At 32.9% G+C, this 26,956-nt stretch overlaps 1 protein-coding gene across 2 annotated transcripts; it reads left to right on the plus strand.

Moving 5' to 3' along the window:
* Positions 1-1,639: 1,639 nt before the first annotated feature.
* LOC119607867 lies at positions 1,640-26,247 on the plus strand. Of its 2 annotated transcripts, XM_037961978.1 has the most exons (21): positions 1,640-1,705; positions 4,588-4,723; positions 8,420-8,491; positions 8,555-8,699; positions 8,793-8,848; positions 8,911-9,162; positions 10,176-11,699; positions 13,776-15,272; positions 15,333-15,454; positions 15,519-15,624; positions 15,697-15,803; positions 16,407-16,526; positions 16,587-16,705; positions 16,959-17,087; positions 21,110-21,177; positions 21,245-21,620; positions 21,681-22,098; positions 22,159-22,233; positions 25,049-25,076; positions 25,216-25,329; positions 25,394-26,247. In XM_037961978.1, the coding sequence occupies exons 2-21, from the start codon at positions 4,697-4,699 to the stop codon at positions 25,394-25,396; spliced, it is 5,358 nt and encodes a 1,785-aa protein (XP_037817906.1). In that variant the 5' UTR covers positions 1,640-1,705; positions 4,588-4,696; the 3' UTR covers positions 25,397-26,247. The 2 variants fall into 2 exon arrangements, with proteins under 2 accessions (XP_037817906.1, XP_037817905.1); XM_037961977.1 differs by lacking the exon at positions 25,049-25,076 and having other exon boundaries at positions 25,394-26,246.
* Positions 26,248-26,956: the final 709 nt, after the last annotated feature.

Raw genomic sequence — 26,956 nt, forward strand, 5'->3', positions numbered from 1 at the left:
TTCCCTTAACATATTTTCTTCCTAATTTTGACAGTCTTTTTATTCCCATCAGTACTTCCAACTTATTTGATCAGATTCATTCTGAAGCAATCCCGAACGTGTAGCAAAATATTTCAGTCTGCGCTCTTTTAGAATGGGGCCGTCTTCGTATAAACGATCTTACATGCATCGATTTCATAGTGCAAGTTAAGTATGTCTATAAGAAGTCTTGGCGAATTTTTATCAGGGGCCAAGGCACTGCCAGTTCAGTTCTAGTTCAGATCTAGTTCAGTTCTAGTTCAGTTCTAGTTCAGTTCTAGTTCAGTTAGTCAGTTCTAGTTCAGTTCTAGTTCAGTTCTAGTTCAGTTCTAGTTCAGTTCTAGTTCAGTTCAGTTCTAGTTCAGTTCTAGTTCAGTTCTAGTTCAGTTCTAGTTCAGTTCTAGTTCAGTTCTAGTTCAGTTCTAGTTCAGTTCTAGTTCAGTTCTAGTTCAGTTCTAGTTCAGTTCTAGTTCAGTTCTAGTTCAGTTCTAGTTCAGTTCTAGTTCAGTTCTAGTTCAGTTCTAGTTCAGTTCTACTTCAGTTCTAGTTCAGTTCTAGTTCAGTTCTAGTTCAGAAACCTATAATTTTCAGATTATAAAAATTCAATCAAAATCGCGCATTTTGATTTTCAGGAAAGCCTTCGTTGTTTAAGTTGTGATAGAAAGTGAATACGAAAAGTTATTTTTGTTGAAATTTAAAACATCCTTATCGCTCCAAAGAAACAAATTATAACTGCCTCTATTTATTTTATATGCACTGTATAATCTCGTCAATGTATGTGCTTAACATTTTTACACACTTGTATACATGTGTCATAAAATATAAAGGTTTTTTGTGTGCGTTCAAGTCATATGTCCTTTCTAACCAAAAAAAAGGAGTAAATAAATAAATCTAAGAATATCAAATCAAATATCTAAAATACACTTGTAAAACATGTTTTAAATCTATTTCCGTTTCCGTGTAATACAGATGCAGTGAGTATTCAAGTTGTACTTTTGATTCAATCAGCGTTTCAATGATTCAGTGATTTGTGTTCCTACAAAGGATACTCAAATGTATTTTGTTTCATTTTAACGATACAATATTTATATTTGTATATCTTTTAGATTTTAAAAATATTTATGATGTTTTTGCCTATAACATACAGATGTTAGTCATGTTTACGCACGTCTTTACCAATAAATATTCTCTAGAAAGAAAAGACCTTCATAAAAGTGTATGAAAAATTTATAAAATTCAGCACATTTTTATTTTCTCGCAAAAGCCTAAAACATTAAAAATTAAGATTTATATAAAATAAAAACCACAAGGTCGAAGTTGAAAGAAGTAAATATAGAAAGTGCATGAAAAATAAAATTATAAAAAGAAATTATAATGATTATAGAAAATAAAATATAATTGGGAAATCGGCAGACGAAACTTCAGTTTAGTTATAAATAAAATTAAAATATTCGTTTTAACTATTTCAACGTTTTATAAAACTTTGGGAACAAAACTTATAGTTAAAAACACAAGTTAATTTATTAATTTATCTTTACGTCATAAATAATACGTTTTTATCTTAATTTGTCTATATAAATATTTTCAGAGAATTGTTTATATTCTATTTATATTTTCAGGAAATCGCTGCGATTCTTATCAGTTTTGATAAACACAATGAGTGGCAGTCCAAAGAAGTTAAAACAAGGTGAGTCATTCATTTTATTATTGTTTTTGATGAAAGTCTTTAAAAAGTAATGGAAAATTAGAAAAAAAATCACAAATACACTGACATTTGTTTTTGATTAATAAATTATTTTAATGCACTATTAATATTTAAAAATACAACTCTTATTTATAGTTAGTACATAAGAAGTGCGTCGTTAAAAATGGGTACTATTTCTTGTGATAACAATTAACACATTTTCTTCATCTTTTCCCATTTCCGACAGTATATGTATATAAGCACCATAATTCAGAAATATTGTAACAATTTGTTGACAGAAAAGGAATTTTATAATAGAGGGGTTATATGGTGGCAGGGATTAATATGGTCCTATCCTTATAAATTTTGCTAAAGGAATTTATGTTTACATCAGTTTTTTATGCAGAATATCATTGTAATATTAGTGTTTATAAGTGAATTTTGACCATCAAGTCATTTTCAGAAGGGGACTTTGCATGGGAGATAGGGTCAAATGAGACCCGATCATTACGAAAATCAGCTGTATCATTAAGACTTATATAAAACTAAATTTTGCCGATTTTTGAAGTGATACAAGAACATTTAACATATTTATGAACTCAAAAGCCCTATTCGGGGGGTACGGTTGTGTGGGGGCTATACGACGGACGGACGGACGAACAAAGCTAAATCGACTCAAAAGTGATTCTGAGGCGATTGGTATAATTTAAGGTGGGTTAATGCCGAAGTGCTTTAAGTGAGTACCTGTCGTGTTGGTCTATCTCACTGTGGTCTTTTTCAATCACTGGGTGAGCTTTGTGACGACTCACCACCTCCCCTTCAACCTTCAATGAAGAAATCAGGTGGCAAATTTTGTATATGGCTAAGCCGGTCCATGTACAAGCACTTTGCTGAAGAACTTGAGCTATCTAATCATTGACCGTTGCTGCCCCGTTGCTTAACTTCCAAGATGTAAAACATCACTTCCGTTTACAACTACGCAGTTGATGTTGATTCGGCAACAGCACCTAGTAACCGGTAGACCGAAATACGAATCCATCAAATAAGCCGAGACTTTGTTCTTACTCACAGTGACACACTGTGGTAATTCTGATATGAACAGAGTTTACTCTGAACATATCTGGACAAGGAAAGAAAATTCAATGGTATCATTAGTATATGATACCTTTCATCTATCATCATTCAACCCATCACACTTCTCATGCATCCAACACATTCATAAGAGAAAAACATACGACACATTTATTCCAGGTAAACGGATGAGTGAAGCCCGCATACCCCACATATGAGTCTGAAAAAGATGTTGTAGAAGTAAACTTGACAAGACTGAATTTGTTCTAGATGATATAGTTTAGATATTTGAAATGAAGCAAAATACTATGGGATAATCTTGGACTCTAAGCGTTGGTGGTCGAGTGATTAAGTCGATATTCGACTCTCAGCATTACATTTCCATGAGAGCTTTAAGTCTAAGATTACCCCATGATATTTTGCTTGCTTTTATTTTTATTCTTGCAAGAGAGACTTAAACCTAATCTAACCACAAAGTAGTTAGTCTGAATCTATTGCAACATACGGACCCATACCAGGCTTTGAGAGGACCTTCCGAATTACAATACCAACAACAAGAACACTTCGATGGCACGACACAATATCAGTAAAAACTAACGGTTTAAAAATTGGGTCGCGAATTTTCTTCGCTAGCTTAGTCTTATGGACTCCGTCAAATTGCTAAATGCCTGCACTGTTTTTCAGGACGCGATAAATATCCGAGTACGAAATCTCGAGATGTCGACCAGTAACATCAACGTAAATAGTTTCACGTGGCCTAGAACGTGATAATATCGAAATGCATTTCAAACGTCGAAATGTCATTTCAATCTCTATCCTAACTTAGACCTCACTGTTTCGATCTGATTTGTGTTCGATTAAATTGAAATGAAATTGATAGCAAATCCGCAAATAAAGGATCAAAACTGTTTCGCGATCGAAGAATTAGCTACAGAAATACTCTGTTCTTGTCTTTGACAGAAAACTGTACATTCGCTCGACTCGGCCCTATTCATACCTGATTACTACATTGTGTAGTAAGAACTTGTCTTTGGCTTATTTGATAGATTCGTATTTCGACTAACCGACTACGTCAATGAATCAGCTAAGACCATCCCATCTGCTTGGTAGTAAACTGAAGTGATGTTTTTTCATTTCGGAAGTTACGCAATTGTGAGAGATTACATAGCTATCTTGAGCAAAGTGCTTGTACATGGACCGGTGGAACCATATACAAAAAATTGTAGCCTGTGTGTATATGTTAAGTACACAAGAGGCGGTGGTGAGTAGTCTAATAGCTCACCCTGTACTTGTAAAAGTGCCACCGTAAAATAGGCCAAAAAGGCGTTTACGTAAAACACTTCGATTGATTTATGATTGGACGTATGTCAGATCTTATGAGATACCCATGTAACAGTTATTGTACTATCTTTAATATCACTACCCGCTCTACAAGCCTTTTTCATGATCTGGACTCTCTCAAGAATGTGTCACTAACAAATCTTCCCAAATGGAACCAATGGAATAAAACGTCCAACCAAGGGACCAAATGGTTTCCAAGTGCTCTATTTAAATTGTGAGCTATAGGATAATTAATCTAACCTAATAGGCTTTTGGTTGGACCAAACATAGCTCAGTCCTCTTGAAAATGAAATTGTTATATTAATTTGCCCATTTGGTTACCCATATTAAACCCACCGAAATAAATTTGGTTAAATAGGAATAATATGGGGAAAGAACTCTTGTTAATTATTAAATATTTTTTGTGTAACTTAAACATCTCGATATTGTAAATTATTTAAAACATTATTTTAAATTCCATTTAAACTTTTCAGGCCGAAAAGTGGTTCTCTTTTATTGTATTCTCGTAAAAAAGTGCGCTATCGACGTGATGGTTACTGTTGGAAAAAACGAAAAGATGGCAAAACTACCAGAGAAGATCACATGAAACTTAAAGTACAAGGCACTGAGGTGAGTAAATAAATAGCCAAAGTAGCATTATTTATACTAAACTTTTTATTTTAACCAAATACTTTAAGCATACATTATAAATTCATATGAACATATAAGGCAATTAGCCATGTTTTAATATATTTTTTTACTCCATCTACTATACTTGACTTAATTCTGTAAGTAAGTAGTAAAATGACCAACCGATATACATATTCCTTTACATTACATGCCGTTTCCTAAGTGTTTTTAAGTACCGACAAATTAGCGTCGTTTATTAGGATTTTCTTTGGAATTAATTTACGACTTAATAAAGAATACAATTAGAAAAAATTACAACCAGTAGAAAGAATGAAAAAAGTGGCAGAGATTTGTTTTGCCTTTTGTTTTCTTCTAAATAAATATGAACGAGAGCAGGTTTGTTTGTTTGTTTATCTTTGCATTTATTTTTTTCTATCTGTTTTTATCATTTTCTTTCTTTCTTAGGTTTTGTTTTAATTTTTGGGGAAATGCCATGAATTATGATTTCCTAACGGAAACATACTGAATTACTAGTCGAAAAAAAATATCACGCACTTGCGATTTTTTTATGTTTTTGTTTTGTTTAAGGGTTAAATGTTAGATGTAAGTGTTTTTGCATTTATTTATTTGTACTACCGAAGATTTAAAAGAAATGGAATTACCAGATTTGGAACATTGTACTTTCTTTATTAGGCAATACTCTTTATATAAACATTGTAATCAGTAAAATACTGGTCAAAATTCTTAAGAATCATAAATATTACAAATAAACAGATTCCAACAAATTATCAAATTATTTTAGGTTTCAAAATTAAAATTATTAAAAGTGGATTTACCTGTCTGCTATGCAGACCTGTGTAGAAGGACCCTTAATAACGCCTTAATCTGGGCTCAATCGAGTATGCTGAATGTTAACAAGAAAGACAAAAATTCCTAGCTTAAGGAGAAGGGATCCAAATTACTTGTGTAAAATAGGCCCTGAATATTACCTTAATGTGGGTTCAATCAAGAGGACTGAATGTTAATCTTGCTGAGACTGAAAACTGTTTGTTTCCTAGATAAGGAAATACCATTGGTCGACAGAATTAGGTACCTAGATGAAATACTTGGCTGATAATTAGAATGGAGAAACTGCATGTTTATCGGTAGTGGGCGCTATGAGGAGAATCGTAATATAGCGCGATTAGACTAATTGTAATTCATTAATTAGGTAGAATTCTCTGAACCAAAAATATTATAACCAGCTAGTGAGATTAGCATGCATGCTGCTTGGGAATAAGTGAGGCCATGAGCACTACATCAATCAAAGCTCTGGAAACATTGCTAGATATTCCTACAATTGAAACAAATGTATAACTTATGACGCGGCACCTATATCTGATCGGCTCTTAACTTTGGAAAAAATGGCAAAAGGTGGTTATAAGACACTTCATCAATGTATACTTGACCCGAACGCATATATGGTCAAGTGGAACATTGCACAGCTTGCTAAGCTTAAATCTAAGTACGTATTGGACTGTAAGAGAGAATTAACCGAATACTCTCCTAGAGGTTTATCCGAAGGCATGTTATCTTGATGAGCTTCCCCCATCTTGTTGGCAATCCCGGCTACCAATACCTCTAGTTTGCCGGGACTATAAACTGGTGATCCTCAGTCTTTCCTTGGAATTATTTGATATGGGCTTGAACCTAAGAACCACATAATCTGGTATCACGGGAACCGAACAGAGTTTTGGACTATGTCTTGTCCTGGTTATTGAAGGGAACCGTACGTGGTGCACGCAGTGGCTGTGATTAAAACCCAAATTCGTAGGAAGAGAATATCGGTGAAAATACTTATACACAGTAAAGTCTATAATTCTGGATAAGATCGGGGCAACATCCTCCCACAGAGGAGTGACTGTGGGACTAAGCCTTGGAAATAAATTGGTTTCAAGTATAAGGGATGTATGTAAAAGTATGCAGGCCTTACCAATCGATATATATAGAGTAAGTGTATTAGACGTTTTTCTCGATAAATATGTCGGATGAATGAAACATGCACTGGGTTGAATGGTGATGATACCATTGATACCAAGTTTACTCTGTTTATACCAGATTTGCTACAATGTGAATAAGAACAAGTCTTCGGCTTATTTGATGGATTTGTGTTTCAGTTTCGGGAGTTAAGCAACGGCGCAGCAATGGTCAGACATTAGATAGCTCGAGTACTTGAGCAAAGTGCAAGCGCATGGACCATGTATAAAAATTGCTACCGGCGTGTAAGATACACAAGAGGGGCGGTGCTAAGTCGTCTAATTAGCTCACCCTGTGGTTGTAAAAGTACCACCGCGAAATAAGGCCAACTCGGCAGGTGTTCAGGTAATGCATTTTGACTTCTCTGCCAGAGGTAAATAATCGGCAACGAAAAAAGTAATTAACCTGGCGAATACAAATCCGTTCGACAAAAAAAGTGCTGAATTAATAACGAGAGAAGGACGATATGTATCCTCAGAATGAGCAAAGTTTCAAAAAGCTATTGGTTTTTGCAAGACTTTTGAATGCACCAATTGACTTTCTATGGCCGGTCTAATGTAGTAAATATTCTTGGCACTAGCATTAGGACTAGTTATGAATTAGCCTTTATACTAGTATACGACCAGATCTATAGATTAGTCTAGTCTATGGACAAGTGCAATCCACTGTTTTATCTATGCTATAACTAGTCTACTGAATAATAAACTAGTTTATAGACTAACCCATAGACAAATATATTGGTTATACCTAATCTGTAACGTAGATTATAAATAGTTGTTACTGAAAATTATGTTATTCGGTAATTTTGGGTAAGACCTTGGTAATATAACTAATATTCGGCAAGTCATTAAATATTTCAAAATTTTTTCTAATTTTGCCATCGTAAAAAAACAAAGTAATTTCACGCCAATTTTTTTCGTTTTTAGTTTTAATTTTTATGAATTTATATTTGCCAACCCATTTTTTTCGAAGTTATTGTTATTTTTTCTGTTTGTTACACTCATTCTAACTTCTATCTTAAATATGTTTAAACGTAGATATAAATGGTGCCTTTTTTGTGAGAATTTTTTCTTGTGATTTTCGGCTTTCTAAAGCCCAAACGAAAAAAATGTATCTTTAAGATTTATGTTTTGTTTGAAGACGGAAATGCTAAGACAACAACGCGTCTGTCTAATGTCTGGAATATTTTTACGCGATAAACTAATATTTATATGAAATAAAGACAAAAAAAAAAAATAATAATAAAATAAAAATAGAAAATTACAACTGAAGGAGTTGGTCGCTGGGTTGGTCTCCTCGTTCAATGAATTAGATTACGAAACAGCGGTATATCAGAAATATATTTATCATTTTTTGTAAGATGTTTTCTTAGTTTTTCGTTGCTTATTGTTGATGATGTTGACAAGAAAAAAAGGGTTGGTATGTTGGCATCAGTTCCAATTGGAGGTTGTTCTTTATTCTTTACAAAGTTTCTGTTTTTTTGTTGTAATTGAACTTAAATCATTTCATACAAAAAAAAAAACTAATTTAATTTAACAATAATAAATACACAAATATTTTTGTTTTTCTTATTTCAATATATAAATAAATAAAACAATAAAAGAAATAGTAATTTATTTTGTATACTTTGATTTTTACAACATTTTTATGTTTTTGTTTGTTTTCTCAATTTGTTTTCAGTGCATCTATGGTTGTTATGTACATTCTGCCATATTGCCCACATTTCATCGCAGATGTTACTGGTTGTTACAGGTACTATAATGAAATTATAAATTTTTATTTTAATCAAAAAACCTCCATGTTGTTTAAAATTAGAATCCCGATATTGTTTTGGTTCATTATTTAAATGTTCCATATCCGGATGATAATAAAATGGCTGTTATTGCTCCCAGCATTAGTTTATGGGGCGATAAAAAGGAATGGACTAAAGAGGAACTTGTTAGTCAACTAAAGCCAATGTGTAAGTATATATTCCCAACTAGAATCCATAAGAATATAAATTCTTCTTGTTACAAGATTTATCTTAAATTCTATCTACTTTTTATCTTTTAAGTATCCACTGTAACATCAGATGATGAATCAGATTCTGGCAATGACATCGAAATATCGGTAATTTATAGTTGCAACATAATAGATATCAACAGATTTTATTATCATTTTCATATTCTTAGACTGCCGAAACTGTAGAATCCATAGTCTGCCAATTAATGGAAAAACAACGTCTCTCACGTCAAGCCGCTCTAGTCAAACAATTAGATTGTGGCTGTGGTGATGCCTCCTGTGCTGATGGTAAAACCTGTACACATCCGGTTATGCGACGGCCGAGTCTTATAAAGGCCACCAATGAAAAACGTTTACCAGCCACAAATGCTGTGGAACCATACAGTGCCAGTAATACGCCAAATGTTGTTGTTGGTCCCAAGGTAAGTTATATTTTTCTGAAAGATATCTTTACGGGGAACATGATCATGCAAAAGCATGTCCTAATTTCCAAATTTAAAAAAATACCCACCAAGTTTTTAAGGTTCAAGCACATTGGTTTATTGCGAACCTTATGATCATCATACACCAGCTGAACCCGCTACTTATGCTCTCTATTGATTGTCTCTTGGAAACGATTTCGTGTTCCACTAGCAAGGATAGTCCCAGTGTCTTCTCTTGCGAATACTGTCTTAAGATGGCGGCTCTCCGCCATTTTCAGCATCAAGCTTCTTTTTCCGCGTTGTCAAGAGCTTTTTTCCATATACCACTTACTTCGAGACAGTCATGCTCGCATTCAGAATAGATTCCTTGATATTGTTTCCTTCTGTGGTAGGATTCTGACGAACGAGTCCTTTGAGAAAGGTATCGCTTGTTTATAACAGTATATTTTAAGAAAGAGATTTGTTTCTGGGACTTGTTTTTAATATTCAGGTCTTCGGGAGATCTGTTTCTCTTTGCCTCAGATTTTGAGAAAGAATCCGACGTAAAGTATCTTTTACAACTTTCCTCTTTTTTGGTATGCGATAGATTAGCTACGCTATGACTCATTCTTCTATCCTTACTCCTTATTCACAACACTTTGTCCTTGTTGGAAATTTTACTATCATATGAAGATTCGCATGGTCCATTAAGAAGGCATTAGTACCACCGCCATTGTAGTATTTTGTTCAAAATTACCAATCGGAACCAATTCCAGAGTCATGCTGGGGAAAGTTTGACTATAATATCTACTAGATTTCTATAACATTCCAAAATCTACCTTATTATTTGCAATTAGCACCTAATCATTCCAACATGTATGTGTATTTAAAGCTCTATTCAAGATGGGCCAATTCCAGAGTCAAGCTGGGGAAAGTTTGACTATAATTTCTATTAGATTTCTATAACATTCCAAAATCTACCTTATTATTTGCAATTAGCATCTAATCTTTCCAAAATGTATGTATATTTAAAGCTCTATTCAAGATGGGCGGATAAACGGGCAATACGTGATTCCTCAAATAGCATGGACACCAATGGCTATCAGCATCATCATGGTCATGGACATCATGGCCAAACTCAACAGCTGACACAAGAGTCCGCTATAAAATTTCAAATTATACCGCCACACAACGAACAGCAGCAGCAACAACAACAGCAGCACTATCGACATCATTATAATGCAAATGGTAGTAATACATCAGCAGCAGCAAATCATCAACAATTGATAGCATCGAGAAATAATTTAATTATGCAGCATCAACAACAACAAATGCATACAAATCAATCAAATTTCAATCAAGTACACAACCAAAATAATAATAATGTCAACCACAATACTAATAACAACAACAACAATAACGGCAATAACAATTTACAACGTTACACTACAAATAATAACAATGCCAATATGCAATCACAACAGCAACAACAACAGCAGCAGCAACAACATCGTTTTCAAATAGCTAAAACAACAATTACTGCAATGGATAATAACACAATTAATCAACAGCAACACAACAACAATAATTTAGCTTCCGTTTCCTCTATCACAGTCAATAATAATGGTGGTGGTTTAGTAGTGGGTGGTAGTAGTGGTGAAATTGCTGTTGATTTGTTGAACACACAAAATCATTCTCATCACACCCTGCAACAGCATTCAAATCAAGCGATGAGTACAACGAATTCTAATACAAATAATAAAATTAACCACAACACAAATATCAACAACAATACCACAAACCCAAATTCACATCAACATGCAAATCAAACAATAACAACAACATCGACAACGCCACTGGCAGTAGCAACAAATTCGACTTCGTCTACTTCTTTGAATTCCAATATTGTAACAACGACAAGTCAACCACAATTGATGTCAACACCTCATCATCAACAACAAAATGAATTAAATGTCATAAATAATAATGGCATGAACAGTAGTAATGGCAACAATAATTGTAATAATAATAACAATACAACAACAACATCAGCAGCAACAACAAAATTTAATAATTACAATCAACAGCAATTAAATACTTCCAACAACAGCAATAACAATAATTCTTTAAATTCTCATACTGCAAACCAACAACAGCAACAAAAACTTGCTACACCACAAGAACAATATTATAAATTACAACATCATAAACAACAACAACAGCAGCAATCAACATCCCTTACAACATCTAATACTGTTGTGGCTGCCTCATCAACAGTTGAACCCATGTGTATGTCACCAGAACATCAACTCTCCTCCTCATCTTCTAGTCTTTCACCACAATCTCAACTCAATCAACAACAGCAACAAACACATTTAATAATTTCATCTTCGGATTCAGTATCCGAATCACAATCTTCGATTTCATCATCATCGTTGTCTTCATCATCACAAACATTTATGGACGTAAATCAAAAATCTACTACTTCTACGGTAGTCAGTAATAATAATAATAGTAATAATAATAACAACAATAATAATAATATTGAAAATGCACAGGTAAGACAATATATTATTTATTGAAATTACATATCGTCAGAAGTATGTAGATAATATAAGAAGATCAAATGAAATGCATAAAATCAAAGTTTAAAGAAGTAAATGCCCAAATTGTTTTCCTAATAAAGGTCAGTAGGTTACTAATACCACCTCTCGCTAGGCTTACTAGTTTAACGTAGAATCTTTAACTTTAAGACCCTGAAATATTCTGCAGATCCTCCTCATTTTGTTCGATTTACCAATGAAATTTCGAATAGAGCAATGACCGCTGTCACCTCTACTTAAGTTCAGAGACTTATCTTATCTAACCCATATTTCCATCTGCTTGCTTATATCTTTGACCAAATGGATTTGGATAACCTGAAATCTATCCTTACTACTCTAGGATTGATTTGTAGAGACACGTAAACTTTTTAAAAACATTCCATAATAGTGACAAATTCGACACCGTATCTGGTGGTTTCATCTTCGATTAATTAGGAATATACTTGTTCCTACTTGGAAACTATAATTGGAGTACGTAACTCCGAAGTCTGGTCTAAACACATATTTCAAGTGTCGCAAGACAATAATCAATTTGGGGTTCTACATCAATGTCCAGGCCTAAAAAGTGGGCAACTTCAACTGGATGCGTCCATAAATCCATTGTACAGAGTGAAGTAGGGTTGGCTGAGCAGTTGAATATGTGGTGGGTGTCATGAGGACCCTGACCATATGCAGGACATTCGTTGGGGATGGCACGGTCTATACGTGACCAGTAGGCATTGAGCCTGTTACTCCATCCCGTTCTTAGTTGTCCATCCCGTTCTTAGGTTTTCTTCCGTGTCTGCTATGGGCGATGGATGACATCCAAGTACGACATTCATGCGGTATCCTGCGACCGCGAAATTTATGGCGTCTCTATCAATGTCGTTCAAAGCTGCCGTATTCGAGGACTGATCTAATACATCCTGCACATATCTGCGTATGTTTTCCACGTATACTATATACGAAGATCCTTCCTGACATGCCTGGGAGGAGTATCCATGTTAAAGTTGGGATGACTCATCCGATGACATTCCGGGAGGAACTATTTAGTCATCATGACACTGTGTTCCCTAACTGGGAGGACCTTTGTTTTATTCGTACAGGGATACAGCAGCTTAACCAACTCTATTAATTCTCTGGAACACCGTCGCAAAGTGAGATGTGTTTTACTGGTCTATCGATATTACAATGGTATGTGTTCCTCTGAAATTAAGAAACACGTTCCCGATTCTTTCAAATTTATACGCAATACTCAATCTTCATTAGCACAACGCATTACAGGGAAAACTCAATCACTAGCCGTACTGTCCGTATGTTGAATAAGCCTTTCCTGTCGCTTGTAATTTAAGAGATTTAAATCTAATGTCCACAAACACTACTCTCTCTATCCTCCCTCCCATAACCTATTTAAGACAATGCAATTCATGAGAAGTTGATTATAAACCATTCGCATGACACTCTTAGCAAAGTCCATTCTTCCTCCATACTAGTGTGTTATTAGGGTACTTTACCTGAATACTTAGTTTCTTCTCATACTATCTGCTCAAGGCCTATTATGAAGGTACGCATTCTTAGTGGACACACAGTTTTACAGACACAACTGGACGAACGAGTTTAAACGAATTTAGACCATTTACTTTATTGTTATTAATAAACTTTCATCAAAATAGCTTAAGAGCGGTGATATTCCAGAAATTTCAACCCTTTAGAACACTGATTGGAAAATTTTGAGAAGCTAACTTTGGGATACTGAGTTTCTGAATATTGGACGATATTTCCTTTTATATATTGCTATATACGTTTTTTTGTTAATATTTGCCATGAAAAGTAGCGCACAGCAGGCCCGATAGCGGCCTAGATTATTTCGGATCCGAACAAGTCTTTATTAAACACATGCCCTAGTGTAGCCCTAGTAACCTAGTGTTGATTATCTCGTTACCCAGTATTAAAACTTTCCAACTTACCAAAAATTCCAGAAAGTTCATTTAGTTTGTAATCAGTATAGTATTTATTTGCAAATAAAGTTACAATCGTATTCCTTTCTTTCAGATGTCTTCTAATAACAACGATTTAAGCATAAACACTTCCAACATCAACAATAATGATAGTAACAACAGAAACAATCAATTAGATGAGTACAACAATTGTAACATAAATAATAATAATAAAAATACCACTGGTTGTGCAACTTCATCCTCAGATGCTTCCAATTGCAATAATAATAACAACAACAACAACAACAATTCCATCACAAGTCCACAGCAACAACCCTTAAATACAAATAATCAGAACAGTAATAATATAAGCACAGATAATATACAACATAATACACATGCAACCCCAACTTCAACTTCCTCAACAATTTGTTTTGATAATTTAGAACAAAACCACCATGGTGGCAATCAAGTGCACCAACAGCAACAACAACATGTATCTACCGAATTACACGATACTTTGGGTTTCTTCAATGAAACCTTAGATCTATCACACGAAGATATACAAAGAACTCTTATTGCGAATATGCCAGGTGAGGGAACACTTTTGACTTCACTTGATTTTATGAACTCGGGTGTCTCTACTGGTGTTAGTAGCGCTGCTAATATTGTACAAAATGTACAATGTGAACCAGAACCTGAATTATCCACAGGTGCTGAGGCAGACGATGAAGATACCGATGATGTTTTTGCCAATTTGGATGCATTCGATATGTTGGTTGAATTTCCCGAATTGGATTTGGACGATAAGCAGGCTCTAACAAATACAGCTTTAGAACAAGCTGTTTCTGGGGTGGTGACAAATGAGGCTTTAAGTATTAATTCATCATGTCAAAATTTACATCAACATTCTCAATATGATAGTGGTTCAACGCCGGGTTCAAGTTGTGATAAAAAAGTAATGAAAATATGTGATTTCAGTCCCGACTGGTCTTATCCAGAGGGTGGTGTAAAAGTTTTAGTAGCTGGCCCCTGGTCTTTAGATGCCCACTACACGGTATTGTTTGATTCACATCCAGTGCCCACAGTTCTGGTGCAAGAGGGTGTATTGCGTTGCTATTGTCCATCACATGAAGTGGGTTATGCCACTTTACAGGTATCGTGTGATGGTTTTGTCATATCTGATTCTGTAATGTTTGAATATAAAATGATGACTTGCCAAGAGGCACCCTTCGATGCCAACACCAATGATTGTCTTTACAAGTTTTCTCTATACAATCGTCTTACTACCATTGAGGAAACCATGCAGACTAAAGGTGAAGCAGTAACTGTTACAGCTTCACAGCAAATATTTTCTCTACAAGGCAACCTGGAAGAAAAACTTGTCAGTTATTGTCATCAATTGACAAAAATGTCTTGGCAAAATAATGGCACAAGTAGTAACACCTGGAATTCGGGCTACAAAGGCATGACACTTTTACATTTGGCTGCAGCTTTGGGTTATAATAAATTAGTTTGTGCTCTTTTAAATTGGCGTAGCGAAAATCCCCATATAATTTTGGAAACTGAAATAGATGCTTTCAGTCAGGATTCACATGGCTATACGCCATTGGTAAGAGTTGAAAGAAAATTATTAAAATTGAGTAAAAAAGTATTGAAAATTTATCTTTAGACATGGGCCTGTTCTCGTGGTCATTTGGATACTGCCGTTCTATTGTATAAATGGAATCAAAATGCTTTAAAGATTAAAAATCATGCACAACAAACTCCTTTAGATGTGGCCGATAATAAGGGGTACTTTGTTTTTGCTTTAATAATGTTTTATTTCTTATTCAAATCTATTAACAATTTCCTTTAGACACAAAAATATTGTTGCGGAAATTTATCGTTTGGAACATGAACGTCAACGCAAGCAAAATAAAGGCTCATTAACTAGTTTGTCCATCAATCTTAATAAATATTCCGTAAGTTAATGGTCACTTAGATAATGTTATTTCTTTTAAATTAATTTGGAAATGATTTACTTAATTTGACAGCTCAATAATGATGACGCCGATGATCATCCATCATTTGCCATATTTGAATCTTCAGATTCTCAGCGCAGTCATGATGGTGTATTTTTAAGGCCTGTTGCTGTGGCAAGGTAATTGAAAACTAAAGGTTTAATAGCTTATAGTTTAATAGCTATATGAGATTCCATCAAAAATCAAAATTTTAAAGTTTGGGCCCAAAGTATAAAAAGATCCATAGATGTTCTTCGCCACTCATAACCTCTTTTTTCTCCTGTTTAAGCTATACAATCAAGAAACATATTTATATGTGTGATTAGATAACATAGACCAACAAATTGTTTACCCCGGACCAGGACCAAAGTATACTTAAAGTTGTTTCAATATTTAAGTTAAGATATCTCAAGGAAAGAAGTTTAAATCTTCTTCCCTCTAAAAGGATAAACTATATTTTAAAGTTGATATATTGGACTTTCAGATGGCATAACAGATTTCATAAATAAAGGTGTCTTCACGTTGTTATAACGTCTCAAAAATGGGGGTTTTTCAAACTTTATAACACGATATCTCGACTTGATGTGATGGATAAATTCTGAGTCCAAATTCAGAATCAACTCTATCCTTAAAACACGTATACTTGGTGTCTGGTTTCTACTTTTTTGAAATTTTGTTGGCCTGTGTAATTTAACTCTCAAATATGGATTTTGTACATTTTCTTACTTAGTATTTATTTCCAGCAATCAAAGTCCCCCTAATAGCAGTCGTTTTTCGAAACGTTCATCTATAGATAGTGGTATCAGCATGGACATTAGAACTAAACCCATGAAATCATTTAAAGATATAACACGATTACACAGGTAGGAGCTAATATTTAAAAACCTTGAACAAATAATAATATTTCCTTTTCCCCCAAAAAGTCTTGATGCACATGACAATTTTAACAATTCAATAGAGTCACCACTGGATACAATTGGCACGACCACAAATACAACGAATTCCCTACTTTCTCCTTTAAGAAAAATGGATTTTGCTTTGTGTAAGTTTGACAAAAATTAAATATAACAAAATTATTTAAAATTTTCTTATCCCTTTCCCCATTTTTCAATCACTGCATTTTTACACTACTTATTTTTTCCAAACTTTTTTTTTCTTAATAATTAATTTTCTTTAATTTCACAAAAAATATATATATTTAATTTCTTTTTAATTTTCCGTTCATTTAATTTAATTTTTATATTCTAAACCAAAAAAATACCTACTGTGTGTTTCAAAATTATTAACAAAATTAGGCGAAGTATCAACTGGTGATTCAAGTCCTTTGCCAGACAAAAATAACGATGATGATACATCGACGATTGATAATGATGATTGTAATGACGATGTAACTATACCAAATAAGAATATTGATGCTGTTGTAGGTCAGTTAAATCTAAAGTCATCAAAATCTACTACATTCTACTACTTCTACTAATAATAATAATAATAACTAATATTATGGAATAATAACAAAAAGTATTCTTGATATTTTGTACATTCTTGACATACACTCCCACTCATGTGTCAAATATTTGTGTTTATTTTTTTCAATTTATCTGTAAAATTGTGTGCTTTTAATTTGAGATACTAACACTTATACATTAATACATATTTACACAAACACCTACTAATACTATCTTCATCATACACTTAATCACAGTCATAGATACTAACACCTATATTATTGAAATCGATCTATAAATATAAAAAAGAGGAAAATTTAAAATCGAATGCACAGAGATTTTTTCAACAATAAATTTTATAAAATATCCTAATTTTTATATAGTCAAACTAGATTTTAATTGAAATTTAATTTGTTAGAAAACGATTAGATGCCGAGCATTAGTTTTTAAAAGTTTCACAAATTCTTAGGAGATGAATTCCAGTGATCTATGTTTGTTAGCAAATTTTTTTATAAGATTTAAATATGGCCAGATCTGGTTATATCAAATTTTTACTATCAGGTCTCATTTCATTCTATAGTTTATAAATATGATACAATTTTTAAATGTTGGCTCTTCAATAAGGAACTATCAGCAAAAAAAGTTTATGCGACAAAATCTAACTTTGTGTATCCTTAAGGTTTCATTTCTTCGATTAGAGTTTATGATTCCACTACCAAAGAGTATAGCGTTTACCATTCCCCTAGTGCTGCCGGCTAGCGCTTTGAGGACCTTGTGCCTACTTTGTAATCTGTGCGTGTTTGCAGTGGCATGAGCTGAGGAGGTAAACAGGCTGTCCAAGGTAACCCAAGTTTAGAGAAGTAAAAGTTAAACAGTTGGGGAGATAAGACACCGCCGTTTGGTACTCCTTGTTTAACTCTACGGGTTTTTGAACCACTCAAATAATTCACACTCCATCTCCTCAAATTGTTGGACATGGTGGATGTCCTGGAAGAGTGTGGTTTGGCTAACTGTATCGAAAGCCGTCGATAAGTACAGCGCCACTAGGAGTGACCTTTCACAAGGCCTCTGCTGGTTTAAGCCCTGTAATGGCTGGCTTCTTCTGTTAGATGGCTGGGCAGTTGGAGGATTAGGAGCGCCTCAAGAGTCTTCGCGACTGGTGATAGGAGGGAAATCGGTCTGTAGGATTGACTCTTGGTTTTACTATCGGGATGACCGTTTTTCCAGGCATTGGGTATTATCAGGGTACTCGTTAGCAGGTTAAAACTCCCCGCTCGTCAAGGTATTTCAGCATGAAAATGCCGTCGGGCCAATCGCCTTCGGCAGTGTTGATGGCCTCTGCAACTTCGGAAGGGGTGTAGGGTTGTGGAATGTCCGAGACTAAAAGGTTGTGGAGTTTGCGAACAACACTTCGTTTCGCCTTATCTCTCTCTGGGTGGTCAATAAAAAGCCGGAAAATTGCACGCGAGCACGGTTTAGGGTCGGATATAGTGGTATCTGCAAACTTAATGGCGGCCCTGTCATCCTTTGTCGTCGGTTTGGAGAGAGACCGAACTGTAGACCACAACTTACTAACACCTAGGCTTAAGTTGCAGTTCTTCAAATGATCTAACCATTTATTCCGCTTGTCCCCATTTACCAACCTGCTGATGTCATGATTCAGCTGGACAATACGTGGGTCGTCGGGGTTCGTACTTCGAATGTCATCGCACTCATCTGCTAGTCTCGCTGCCTCTGCTGGGAAGTGCGGCCGTACTACTGATAGTCGACCAGCAGGAATAAAGCAAGCTGCTGCTTTGTGTACGTTGATAGGTGCTGGAAGTTCATTGAAGATGCGATCAGTAAATTCCCTGAAGTCGAGCCAGTCTGCTTTCTTTTGGTTTATGTAGTGTCGGCGTTCAGAGACGATGAAGTCGTTGGATCGATTCAGACATGCAATTATACATGCAGCTCTTTTTCTCCTCCGCGATGCTACTTAAAAGCCAATGGGAAAGGCGATTTAAAGTTCTATAGACCAGCTTTTGTCAAGCGGTCAGGGATATAAAGCAAATTGATGTTCGCAAATTTCATATTATAATTCCACTTAAATATCATACGTGTAGGCACTTCACGTCGTCCCTAATCCAGAATACAGTTAAGGTTATCATTATATCTCCTAGATGTTCAACAGTTTAGACTTAGTATAAGTAAAGTTGGTAGAAGGCATTTTAAAATCTTTGTGGCAATCCTTGCGAGAATCCTCAACTGCTTGCTTTTGAAGTATCATCTTTGACCTATTAAGTAGCAGTGCATCACCAATCGCTAGACGTAGCCCTGACAGTACGAGTAACCATTATGTATACATTCCTTTAGAGTCCCGGCCATCCGTGACTCTAAACCTCAAAGAGACTATAACCACGGAATAAACGTAATCCCCTCATCGTGATAAGATTGTTACCCAGGCGAAGGGTTTTAAAGCAATTAATGAACACGTTTGGTCCTTACCGTCTAATTGTCTTCAAAAAGGTCCATATCGTCTGTGTAAAACTAGCCCTGGAACTTTATGAATAGCGAAAAACTCCATTCTGTTTAACTCTGCGAGATTTTCAGTATTTCTCTTTAAACTTTTCGAGCAGCTTTTATTTAATTTGATCTTTAAAACAGTTTTCGTAGTGCGATTAGACTGAAAATTTGCATTTATGAATACATCGGACGGTAATGCAATATTATGTTCGAATTCAAAGTCTTAAGATCGAATTTTTTGTTGAAATTAGATTTTTTTCGTTTCTCTTAGTACAACATCTGAGATTAGCTTAACGCCATTTGGAAAATGTCGTTGTTAATGCAGTACAATATTTAGGCTTGGACCTTGATGTAACATTGTATTTTATTATTGTTTCAAATTTTCAGTCCGAAAGTAGGGTTTCTATGAATAATTAAAAAAAACTACACGTATTATATTCCGACAAAAGCATAACTAATATCACTTTTGTTTCAGTAAAAGTATAGATCAGGATCAGGGTGATAATGGTCTTTGATTTGGAATGTTAATTGCGTTTCTTTTAAAGATTTTAAAGATAGTTATAGTGTTTCTGCTGTTATTAATTGTATTTTTAAATTTTACCAATTTCTTTAAATCACTGTGCAAAATTTCGAAAACCTAAACAAATCATACATAATGCAATAAAAAACTCGTATTTAAGCTAAAAAAATCTAACATTTTAGGGAATACAATTTATATGGGTATTCGTTGATGATTGTAAATTAAATATTTATAAAATAATTACTACATATTTGTGTTGTATGGTTAAATTTGTTTTTGATGTGATTTTTATTGTTAATTTTTGTTGAAGTCTTTTAAATGGATTATTTATTTTTAGTTAAAATCATATTGCATTCAATACAATGAGTTGTGTTAATTTCATTCATACATAGTTTAAATTACATACATTACATACTTGCAATTATATATTGATGTGTAAATATTTTCAAACAAAATTCAAAGCTATAATCGTGTAATCAAATGTCTAAATAATCGTGTTCATAAATATCTACAACATACTTATTGCTGTCTGTCTATTCGTTGTTATTTAACGTTTATTTTTTGGAATTTTAAGTTTTTATGTTGTAAACCGAAAAAATGCTTACATAAGTTTATCCTTTTTTCAGTTAAAATGGAGTCTAATTATTTTCATTATTATCCATCCATATATGGAGAATTCCATTAGCAAAATTTAAATGGCAAATAATGAATTTAGTTGACTACATAACAGCAGCTTGTTATTCATGTAAAATACATACATTTTTTTAGTTTTAAAATTTTCATATAAATTATAAAATTTTAGCAATTATGTACAAAGAGTCTCTTTATTATATAATTAAACATTGATGTAGTTTCATGTTACTAATTTTGTGTATTTTTGATGTTTAACATTTGTAAAATTAACGTTTTGATATTTTTGTTAAAATATATATGAATAATGTGATTTGTTTAAATTTTTTTCTCTTACACATCATTTTAGGGGATTCTGATGCTAAAGTTTTAACATTAGCTGAACATATCATAGCTGCTATGCCAGAACGTATTAAGGTAAAGTTTTTATTATTTATTTAAATTAAAATCACATTAATATAATTACTTTATATTTTTACTTTAGAATGAGGCTGATGAAATGATGGTTTTGGGTAGTCCCATGACAGAAACTTTAAACACTGAATCAACGGGTTTAAATGATAGTTTTATGGATCCCCTATTGGATTCATTGCCCAATGCTCATTTCGATAATGAATTTAACTTTGATTTTAATGATCATAATTATCGTTACCATGAGGTCAGTACACCTTGCTCAAGTTTAAGTCCTGCCAGTTCGGGACCTTTACAATCGCCAGCCAGTTATTCTATACTGGGTCATGATCCTTCTGTTTCTTCGCCCAGTCCACCGCCCTCAACAAAACAGTTGACAGAATTTTTGCATGCCTCTAGCAATACCCAGTATCCATTTGAGGCCGATTTTTCAAAGTTAACTTTAACCGGTAAATTTTATCATTCTTAATTTAAAAACTTCCCTTCTTAATTCAAATTTACCTCCACAGACACCGAGCAACGTGAACTATATGAGGCTGCTAAATGCATACAAAAAGCCTATCGTTCCTACAAGGGACGCCAGAAGCTGGAAGAACAGAATAAGGAACGCACAGCTGCTATTGTTATACAGAACTATTATAGACGCTACAAACAATTCGCTTACTATCGTCAAATGACAAATGCCGCTCTAGTCATACAACATGGTTATCGTTCGTATTGTCGTAATAAACGTTTTAAGAAATCTCAAACTTCCAATCATTTGACTGCATCCGGTAGTTTGGCTGGTCTACATAATACCGACAGTCAGGATAGTACGAACTCGCAATGCTTATCAAGCTTTTTCGATAATTTTAATAAACAGGAAACTGAAAGTTCTCCTCAATCGTGTACAACACCCAAAGAAACTAGTCCTTCGGGGCCATTGAAGTGAGTAGTTAACTGGCTTTGTGGGAGAGTATTTTATGAAATGTTTTTCTTTATTTGTAGACGTACTTATTCACAATCAACGCAAAATCAAGCTGCCAGAAAAATTCAACAGTTCATGCGTCAATCCCGTATTAAGTAAGTAGAAATATTGGACTAATATAATTTCTATAAAATAAGCATAATCCTTTAATGGTTACGATGTAGTTGTGAAATTATTTTCAATATTTTCCTAATCTTATTTTTAAAGAGATATAAACACTCCTTTAAAATTATGATGTTGGCGGTGAAGATTATTTTTTTCGAAAATGTTTATTTCTTGCATCTAACCGTACCAACTTTTAGATCATTTCAAAAAATTCGATTACGAAATATGAACCTTTAATACATATTTCGTTAGGATCCTGATTTTTGTATGCGGTTATCTTCCCTGTATACGTTTCTTAAATAAAATAAAAAATAGTAGATTTCTTTGAAGGATCTGAATTAGATTCTGGACTCAAACAAAATATTGTCTTTGACTAGACTATAGACTAGACGATGGACTAGACTATAGACTATACGATAACCTAGACTATAAACTAGACTATAGACTAGACTATAGACTAGACTATAAACTAGACTATAGACTAGACTACAGACCAGACTATAGGCTAGACCACAGACCAGACTATAGACTAGACTCTAGACTAGACTATAGACTAGACTATAGACTAGACTATAGACTAGACTATAGACTAGACTATAGACTAGACTATAGACTAGACTATAGACTAGACTATAGACTAGACTAGACTAGACTATAGACTAGACTATAGACTAGACTATAGACTAGACTATAGACTAGACTATAGACTAGACTATAGACTAGACTATAGACTAGACTATAGACTAGACTATAGACTAGACTATAGACTAGACTATAGACTAGACTATAGACTAGACTATAGACTAGACTATAGACTAGACTATAGACTAGACTATAGACTAGACTATAGACTAGACTATAGACTAGACTATAGACTAGACTATAGACTAGACTATAGACTAGACTATAGACTAGACTATAGACTAGACTATAGACTAGACTATAGACTAGACTATAGACTAGACTATAGACTAGACTATAGACTAGACTATATAGACTAGACTATATAGACTAGACTATATAAACTAGACTATATAGACTAGACTATGTAGACTAGACTATAGACTAGACTATAGACTAGACTATAGACTAGACTATAGACTAGACTATAGACTAGACTATAGACTAGACTATAGACTAGACTATAGACTAGACTATAGACTAGACTATAGACTAGACTATAGACTAGACTATAGACTAGACTATAGACTGGACTATAGACTAGACTATAGACTAGACAATAGACTAGACTATAGACTAGACTATAGACTAGACTATAGACTAGACTATAGACTAGACTATAGACTGGACTATAGACTAGACTATAGACTAGACTATAGACTAGGCTATAGACTATACACTAGACTAGACTATAGACTAGACTATAGACTAGACTATAGACTAGACTATAGACTAGACTATAGACTAGACTATAGACTAGACTATAGACTAGACTATAGACTAGACTATAGACTAGACTATAGACTAGACTATAGACTAGACTATAGACTAGACTATAGACTAGACTATAGACTAGACTATAGACTAGACTATAGACTAGACTATAGACTAGACTATAGACTAGACTATAGACTAGACTATAGACTAGACTATAGACTAGACTATAGACTAGACTATAGACTAGACTATAGACTAGACTATAGACTAGACTATAGACTAGACTATAGACTAGACTATAGACTAGACTATAGACTAGACTATAGACTAGACTATAGACTAGACTATAGACTAGACTATAGACTAGACTATAGACTAGACTATAGACTAGACTATAGACTAGACTATAGACTAGACTATAGACTAGACTATAGACTAGACTATAGACTAGACTATAGACTAGACTATAGACTAGACTATAGACTAGACTATAGACTAGACTATAGACTAGACTATAGACTAGACTATAGACTAGACTATAGACTAGACTATAGACTAGACTATAGACTAGACTATAGACTAGACTATAGACTAGACTATAGACTAGACTATAGACTAGACTATAGACTAGACTATAGACTAGACTATAGACTAGACTATAGACTAGACTATAGACTAGACTATAGACTAGACTATAGACTAGACTATAGACTAGACTATAGACTAGACTATAGACTAGACTATAGACTAGACTATAGACTAGACTATAGACTAGACTATAGACTAGACTATAGACTAGACTATAGACTAGACTATAGACTAGACTATAGACTAGACTATAGACTAGACTATAGACTAGACTATAGACTAGACTATAGACTAGACTATAGACTAGACTATAGACTAGACTATAGACTAGACTATAGACTAGACTATAGACTAGACTATAGACTAGACTATAGACTAGACTATAGACTAGACTATAGACTAGACTATAGACTAGACTATAGACTAGACTATAGACTAGACTATAGACTAGACTATAGACTAGACTATAGACTAGACTATAGACTAGACTATAGACTAGACTATAGACTAGACTATAGACTAGACTATAGGCTAGACTACAGACCAGACTATAGACTAGACTATATAGACTAGACTATATAGACTAGACTATATAGACTAGACTATATAGACTAGACTATATAGACTAGACTATAGACTATACTATAGACTAGACTATAGACTATACTATAGACCATACTATAGACTATACTATAGACTGCATTATGTGGTTATTTCTGCTTTACAACATTTCCAAATTAGAAATTTCCTAAATTTTAACATTCAATCTTACGCTATAAATATTAACAAATCTGACTATTGTAATTATTCCATGACTAGCATTTGGGATGGAAATTTAACAACTTTGGTAAGAGAGAACAATTTTAAACAAAACAAAAACTTTTAAGTTGTTTTTTCTTGGTTTGTTTTAAGTTTAATGTTTTTTTTATAAATATTAATATTTAAAATTATTAAAACAAATATTTTCTTACTTATTTTAACTACAGACTTCAGAGAGAACGAGCCGAAAAAGAGAAGCTGGTGCACCAACGCAGGGAGGAATACCTTCAAAACTTGCAGTATCAAGGACAACCGGAAATTGTTTGCCCAATCGAAAAGAGGTGGGTATACATAACACAGACTTGTTTAATGAATTAAAAGTAATTGTAATTTTTATATTTTTAGTGATACAATTCATAAAGACTCTAACGAGCTTGTCAGCAATGACATTGTTACAAACAACAATCATGATTTAAACTAAAACTATTTTATTTAAATATAAAATACTTTATAAATAATAAAAACAAAAATTGTAAATTACATTATTAAACATACATACACTACAAATACATACATACATATATAAATGTACTAGTTATATAGATTATAAATTTACCTTGAATTTATTCCTAGCCACAAAAAAAAAAACATCCTCTTCCTAGTTTTTCTACTACCACTATTACTACTACTTCTACTATAAATATGTAATATTTAGCTAAATAAATTTCAAATTTATTATTGAAATTGAAATTTTTTTTTAAATTATTTCAAAAAGAAAGCTTTACTTCAATGAAATGAGTGAAACTATTACTTACTATTATTATTAACTACTATTCAAAAGTAAAAAAACATACACATTACTAAATATATATTATTACTATTTAATAATTACTACTATTACAATTTAACAAAAGAACCGAACAGAACAGAAGAGAAATATTCAAATTGTTATCATTACTATTGTAATTACGTATATAATTAATAACTATTTAAATTAAACTTCAAGCATTATTTATTTTTATTTGTTTTTTTTTTTATATTTTAAGTATGAAAAGTAAAAAAACAAAAACAAATTGAGAAGTAAGACCTTTTTAAAAGTTATAAACACTTTTTTTAAAATATAAAATATTTAGTATGAATGAATATGTATTAGATAGATCTTTTTTCTTCTATTTATATATATAAACATTATATAAACAAAATAATAACAACAACAAGAAAAATGTTTATGTAATATGTGCACTTTTTACTACCATTTATTAATTTATATTTAAGAGCAAAACAAAAGAAAACTAACTTTTACTATATTTAAAATTTCAATGAATTTAAAATTAAACAAAAAATAAAATTATTGAAATTGTATTAAAAAAAGCGGAAAATCATTTTAAATTATTAATTATACATTTAAAATTAATATAAAAACTACCAAAATAAAACAACAAATATTTAGAGATTTTATTAATATAAAACTGAAAGCCTTCATATTCATTAAAACAATTTAATCTATTTAAAAAATGGAAAAATAACCAAATTTAAACTGATAACAAACTTGTTGTATATATTTAAGAAAATATTTATAAAAAAACACATATAATGCTAGTAACGAAAATTTTAAAGCCTTTTTTTCGTTTAATTACAAAAAACACTATTGAAAACAAAAAAAAAAAAAAAAAAAAAAAACAATTTCCCTATAATCAAAATAAACAAAAAATATTTATATAATTTTTATATACACCCCTTATATACTTACCTACATGCATACATTAATGTATATGTAATAATTATTATACTTAAATACATACATATATATATGTATATGAAAACAAACAACCAAACAGAAAATATATAAATGTTTAAAAAACATTTTACTATTTATGCTTTTAACACTTTACTCTAAAAGAAAATTTAAATAAAAAAAATCTTAGTCGTTAGTAAGTAAAAACCCTAAAAAAAGAAAAATCCCTAGAA

This window comes from Lucilia sericata, unplaced genomic scaffold, assembly GCF_015586225.1.
Source record: "Lucilia sericata isolate MDLA Ls3-8-SP2 unplaced genomic scaffold, ASM1558622v1 Contig000756F_arrow, whole genome shotgun sequence".
NCBI lineage: Eukaryota > Metazoa > Arthropoda > Insecta > Diptera > Calliphoridae > Lucilia > Lucilia sericata.

What these genes read in the sequence shown, in the direction of transcription:
- LOC119607867 (XM_037961977.1), top strand. Translation starts at nt 4,697, where the DNA reads ATGAAACTTAAAGTACAAGGCACTGAG. An exon ending in CTATGCCAGAACGTATTAAG is followed by an intron (nt 21,178 to 21,244) that starts GTAAAGTTTTTA and finishes TTTTTACTTTAG; the next exon opens with AATGAGGCTGATGAAATGAT. An exon ending in AGTCCTTCGGGGCCATTGAA is followed by an intron (nt 22,099 to 22,158) that starts GTGAGTAGTTAA and finishes CTTTATTTGTAG; the next exon opens with ACGTACTTATTCACAATCAA.